The sequence below is a fragment of the Aulostomus chinensis genome, chromosome 15, assembly GCF_037954235.1.
Source record: "Aulostomus chinensis isolate RoL2024-O1b breed Wild chromosome 15, RoL_Achi_v1.0, whole genome shotgun sequence".
NCBI lineage: Eukaryota > Metazoa > Chordata > Actinopteri > Syngnathiformes > Aulostomidae > Aulostomus > Aulostomus chinensis.
Window position 1 is genome coordinate 11681744 of NC_141334.1, and position 6719 is coordinate 11688462.

The following is a 6719-nucleotide window of genomic DNA, read 5'->3' on the forward strand; positions in this document are numbered from 1 at the left end:
TCAGGCAGCACGGTGGTGCAGTGGTCAGCACTGTCACCTCACAGCAAGAAGGTTCCGGGTTCGAGCCCCAGCTCAAACACAGGATCTTTCTGTGTGGAGTCTCCATGTTCTCCCTGTTCCTGTGTAGGTTCTCTCTGGTACTCCAGCTTCCTCCCACAGTCCAAAGACATCAAGAGGGGACGAGGCTGATTGATACTCTAAATTGACCGTAGGTGTGACTGTGAGTGTGAATGGTTGTCTGTCTCTATATGTTGGCCCTGTGATGGACTGGTGACCCGTCCAGGGTGAACCCCGCCTCTCCCCTGAAGGCTGCTGGGATAGGCTGCACAGGATAAGCGGTACAAAATGGATGGATGTTTGTCCCTCAGTCCTTTCAAAGACCGGTGACTTCATGTAATGTAGCTAGAAATGCAGACGGTGCTGCTGTCACAGACCAAACACAGGTTGAAGGTGCTTGAATTTTAACATGGGGCTTAAGCCACAAAAGCCTCAAACCAAGTGTCAGACAACCACATAGTAAATTAAAAAAAGAGAGTCAGAAACACTTAAAGTCTACAGAATCTTATATTTGATATTTTTACTCATGTGTGTTACGAGTTTTTTTTAACCCCTTTGTGAATATGACCCACACACGTTTCAAACCTGTACTTTCTGACAAAAAAAATCCCCTAAATGTACTGTTTGTTGGCAGAACATAAATTATTCATTAAGCAGAATATAAGTTATTCATAATGTTTCATATCAATTATTCTCATAGGCAGGTCATATGATATATACAGGCCAATTGTTCTGTGCACTATTTTTATTTTGCTCACAAATGCGTGAAACTTTAATGATTCTTGGTTTTGTATGAGACATTTATTTTTCTTGTGCTCATTGTCAATTACACTAATTTCATATTAATTTTAACATTTATTCAAAATTGAAAACCTGTGCTTGTCGTGTTTGTAATGTTTTGACCTATTTGATGCGGTGTAGTATCTTACAAAGAATCCAGACACCGGCTGTTAATGAGTGAGGTTAAATGGTTTCCTGTTTGTAACTGAGAAGCAGCCTGTTTTCAAAGCGCTGCGATGTGAGACGCAAATGTACACGACAATGTGGAACGCCCCGCCAACTGAATACAGGATGCCCTGTAGCCTGACAGCAGTCGTGTAGACAAGAACAACCAAGTCGGCTGGATTATGACAGTGAGAAATGGTAGGATATTGACAGATTTTTGGACATTCCTGCAATTTTATTTAGTTTTGAAATCATAAATCAAATATCATCATCGGCGTCAAAGTGAATCCCAGAGTTATTTTGTAAAGTAATTTTACAGCAAAACTAAAAAATAATAACGACACGTTTAAAAGTACGGCTTGGATGATTACAGCAAACACAGCAATGAGGTGATCATCTAGTTTGTATTCATGTGATCACATCTTGCTGTGTTTATTTTCTTTATGTACGTACGCATAACCTTGCTTTATGGGTGTCACAGCACACACCGTGATATTTGGCTTCTGAAACAAGAGTTAAGAGTGTTAAAACATATTTTTTACATGAATCCAAACAAGAAGGATGAATATCATATGAGATGGATCTGTATTGTTTTATTGGAATTGGAACGGTGCTTGTTTGGAGGCACAATGGTAATTTAACACTTGTACAACATCTCAAATGTGGTAAACACATTACATGAAAAACGATAGAAAAAAACAGGCTTAGAAAAAAAAAGTCTTTGAATTGTGATTGGAGTTGTTCCACATGGCACGGTGGTGCAGTGGTTGGCACTGTTGTTTCTATGTGGATGTTTGTCCCTCTTCTCAGTCCTCATGCTAACCTGCCAGCAGGCCCCAGCAACTTGCATACAAACATAAAAGTACCATTAATTTATATCAATCTGTTATGTTAACCTCTCATAGGTTTCTAATAACCAAGTTGTACAAAAAAATGTAGAAAATGGATGGATTGGAAAAAAGTGGAAAAAGTAGTGATATATTTTCCAAAAAGCTTCGTCTTTCTTTTCTTTTTTTGTTGTTGACACGTACAGAGGGATTTTCCAAGTACGTTTAGTAATAGATGGTAACGATTCGAGTCGTAAATTCTACAGTGACTCAGAAAACGTCACCAATTTTCATTCACAATGACACACAAAAAAGGTTTGAGATGGTTTCTTGTGTTTGTCTTTTAGATTGTATCTACGAACTGACTGCACTGCTGCTGCTGTCTCTCGTGTTGTTGATCTCTTTGTGTTTTAACGTGGCCCTCTGCGTCATACGGAAGGCTCTGCCGTTCGGAGGTGGGTGTGGAGTAGGATGTGCTGTTCCTCTTGTCTTATTGTTCATCTTGCTTCTTAAAGAACAGATTTGTAGTTTTTGAAAGGGCAAGCCAACTTTTTTACGAATTGTTAACTTTCTATTTGAACACACAGATGGCTGCTGCTCTGAAGGAGAAAGGTATGATTGTATTTATTTATTTCCCATGAAGCTAAGGCACGCGTACCTGTGGGTTGCATTATGAACCACACATTTAGATTTCTCAAAAACACATTTCCAGAGTCTTCCTTGTTTTCAAATGACATCTGATGTAGAAATAAATGGTGAAATTTTCTCTCTCCGTATCGCGTTGAAGCCTGTCACAGGGTGAAGGGCGTGACCTCAATCATCAGGACTGGCAAAAAAATGTCAGCAATCACACTGAGCAACAGGACAATCCTATCTATGGTAACATCAGCACAGAGCCACGAGGTGAGCGCGGGCCTTCAGGCTCTGTCGGAAATCTGTCATAAAAAGACCTTATAAAACTTTGTTTTTCAATGTGATGTAATTCTGGGTTTTTTTTTTAACCAAGTACCCATTTCCCTTCACTTTTTTTTTTTTTTTTGCTGCAGAAGCATTCAAGTTGTTTTAATAAAAGATTCTGCTTTGGTTTCGCAATCAAGTTTTTGAAGTCGTTCGTGCATGGAATAACACAAAGGATTAATAACAGGAAAACATGTTGTAAAAGTACTTTCAGACCACCCTGCCCGATCCTGACCCCAAGCTGAGAGTTTATTTTGGATGTATAAATACATAAAAAAAATAATTTGCAGCCGTATAAACGTCCTTTTTATCACTCTTTATGTTAAGATTTTACATATCTTTGAATATCTGCATGCTTGATTCTGTCTATCGATGTTTTTCATGAACAATTTGTGACCTTTAGATTCGCTGGTTTGCAATGAGATGATGACCATGCAACATGCAAGAGAGCAAATGAAGGTAAGTGACAAGCACTGAACAACAGTGCGATAAGTGCGACTTACAGCCAACCTCATGCTGAGTAGATCTGGGTTACACATGCTTTTGAATGAATGTATACAAAAAAAATTCAACATCTGACTAGGCCTGAAAAAAAAAGATACAAATGTGCGGTCTGTGCTTGAATGCATTTTGAAATTTTTCACTTGGTGTGTTCAATATAGGATTGCAAAAAGAATCCTCTTTAAGGAAGTTTCAGAATGTAAGGAAGCTGGCGTTATTTTCATGTTGTGGTCAGTGCTACCATAAATCAGAATTCATTGAAGCACAGACCGAATACACTGAAATAGACTCAGTATACTGAAATACATGAGAAAGTAACAGCCACACAATAGTGTGATGAATAAATGGGGGGGGGGGGGTGTTCTTACTGTGTTCCATGTAAATACCTTCAACAAAAAAAAAAAAACAGTCATCTGTCTTCATTTTATGCATTTAGCCCTCAGGTGTCAACCTGAATTACGCCTCATTGGATCTGAGGGTGGCAAAGAAATGCAAGAAGAAGCGACACAATAAACAAGGCCAGACTCAGGGTCCCAACAATTTACAAGATCAGCTGCCGGTCCACCTGACACCCCCGGCAAATACTTTCCTTGACGTGGGCGCTGACATGGATGCGTACCTTCCCTCCAGAGACACAAGCCCGATGGCTTCACTCAGCAGCATCTACCTGAACAGTCAACAGATAGCCCAAGAGTCCAAAGACATGATGGAGAGGGGGAACTGGGAGGGTAAGAGAGGAAGGGATGATGAGGGGAGTAGGGAAGGGAGCGGAGCGCGTGAGAGTGAGAAAAGAACGGACCAATTAAATAATGGGAGTGTATGTAGACGACCTCCAGGGGAGGAAGACAGTCAAAGCTTCCCGGATCACTTCATCAGAAACTGTGACTTTACTGGTAATCTAGATTAGGCAGACATCCTGTCAACTTTCAGATGTTTCCAGAAGCAAATACTCTCCATTACAGTGTCTGCAAGAATTAAAAAAAAAAATTAAATAAGCAAAAGCTGTGAAAAGTTGAGCAACGTCTTCTTTTGATGCAAGGAAACTACCCCTTATCTGTGTTTGTATGTGTGTGTGTGTGTGTGTGTGTGTGTGTGTGTGTGTGTGTGTGTGTGTGTGTGTGTGTGTGTGTGTGTGTGTGTGTGTGTGGAGAAGGGTGCAGAGGAGAGGATATCATGAAAAAAAAAGAAACTGTGTGACATTTAGAGGTCATAAGCCACGTGGAAATTTTCAGTTTTTTTGAAAGACAAGGAAAACATCACTGACATAATCACTGGAAAAAGAAAAGCAACTATTATTTTCCATGCTGTGTGTATAAGCGAACGTCAGAGACAATACCTTATTGACAATACCCTGTCTGATCATCAGATAAAATTAAGTGAGCAGCTTTACACAGGATATACTTACTGTGAGGGATGCTCTCTTTCTCTCTCTCTCTCTCTCTCTCTCTCTCTCTCTCTCTCTCTCTTTTTCTCTCTTTTTCTCTCTCTTTGGGCACTTATGCAAATGAACCCACAGAGGATTTTTCCATGTCAAATTTTGATATTGGTCATTAAATTTATCATCTATAGCTCTTATGAGATAATGCAGCATCTGCTTAAATGATTATATCCCTCTCTGTAATCCCTATTTGGGAACGATAATTCAGTGCCTTCTTATCTACTGAAGGAACTTGAGCTCTGAAGTCAACAGCAGTCAGTGGCCCGCAGCTCACCAAGCATTTGTTGACAGCTTATCAATAGTTGACCGTCGCCTCCCAGATTAATTTTTGGCCCCAAGCCTTTTGGATAGAACTGTTGTCGTCATGCGGGGAAACCAAACACGAGTGCACACATAAGTAAACCTTCTTTTGTAAAAATCTGAATGTGGTGGAATTGCACTGCAGATCAAATAGGATTTATAACTCTGATATGAGAGAGTAAAGACAAACAGGAAATTCTTCTTCTAAATCTTGGAGAATGGCACTTCAATCTATTGAGGAAGCTTTCTGACATGTTTTAATGAATAAAATTATCGATGCCATCGCATCACATGGAGTCACTCGTTCACTACCACGCTGCTGGATTGAGAAATCCACCTGGTTGCTGCATGGGTTGGTTGTTTTCTTTTTTTTGGGGGGGGGGGGGGGGTTGGTTTGGTTTGGTTTGGTTTTGGCTGTTTTTCTTCTTCTTTTACATTGACAGATGGCTGATTGATGGAAGATGAAGGTTAAAAAAACCTTTCAGCAAGAACAGATAAAGAAGAAAGACAAAAGCATACTGTATGTCAGGAAGACAGACGTTAGCCAGGTAGATCGAAGCGAAGTAAAATCTGGTCAACTGGACATAAGTTTATGTCCAGTTGACCAGATTTTACTTTGCTTCGATCTACGATGACCTGGATGAATGAGAACCTACACAGACGTTAGCCAGGTATTATGGCTGCTGAACCGGAGCTTTCGGAATAGGAATGCTCTTAATTTTCTCACACCAGCTTTAGCTGTATTTGAAGGTCTTGGACTACAGTCGGCCATAATGTTTGGCCTTATATTGTACACGAGTGGTACAAAATGCTCAGGAGCAGAGATGGAAGTCATTGCCGTATCGATGATTAAAGGATGACTCCCCTCTGAAAGCCATCAATGCAAAATGATTATTACCCCGCGAATTCATTAGAATCTCTCAGCATAAACTAGCGGTGTTCTTCACCCTCAAAGTCTCATCATGGTCCCAGACCCTTGACAAAACAAGTTTATCAAAGACAAAAAAAAATTAATAAACTTTTACAAGCCATTGGATTACATGGCAGCTGTATGCCGTTCTTACTTAATACAGAACTGGAATTGTCATTTAATTTTGATGCATTCAAGTTTGCTAACTTTAGTTCAAAAGCTTGGAAAAGAAAGTAAGATAGTTTGTTTAATTAGTACTTATTTCGACTTTTTCAGTAATATGTGTCACGCTTCTGACCGTGAATTAGGATGTATGTCCTATTTAATGATGAAGAAAGATTTATTTTTTAACATTATATACTCTGTACTCTTCCTCTGGCTTGTTGGAATTTATGGTGTCTTGTAAACCCATGTGGGCTGGGCATACGGTTGTGTGCAATGACACAATAATAAAAATTTCATTAATTAATTAATTCATTCATTCATTCATATATTCTAAAATTTTGTCCATGTGAATTAAAAATTCACTACTATACACTTCAAGGCTTGGGGCCATACTACTACTACGACTACTACGACGACGACTACTACTACTACTACTACTACTACTACTACTACTACGACTAATAATAATAATAATAATGCTTTGTTTTGTTTCTTTCATTATTATTATTGCTGTTGAATCTCGTGTAACAAATACAGAAGTTGCAATATCTCGGTCAGGAACCCTCACCAAATATTCGCCTATAGAGGGCAGCATTTCGCTTCACGGCGTACAGGTTAC

At 39.4% G+C, this 6719-nt stretch overlaps 1 protein-coding gene across 1 annotated transcript; it reads left to right on the forward strand.

Annotated features, from left to right (window-relative positions):
• Nucleotides 1-1150: 1150 nt before the first annotated feature.
• On the forward strand, nucleotides 1151-4388 carry LOC147248692 (uncharacterized). Its single transcript, XM_086227022.1, has 6 exons — nucleotides 1151-1200; nucleotides 2177-2284; nucleotides 2417-2441; nucleotides 2617-2732; nucleotides 3190-3245; nucleotides 3724-4388. Exons 1-6 carry the CDS (start codon nucleotides 1185-1187, stop codon nucleotides 4192-4194), a joined length of 792 nt encoding a protein of 263 aa, XP_086083148.1. The 5' UTR covers nucleotides 1151-1184; the 3' UTR covers nucleotides 4195-4388.
• The last annotated feature ends 2331 nt before the right edge of the window (nucleotides 4389-6719 follow it).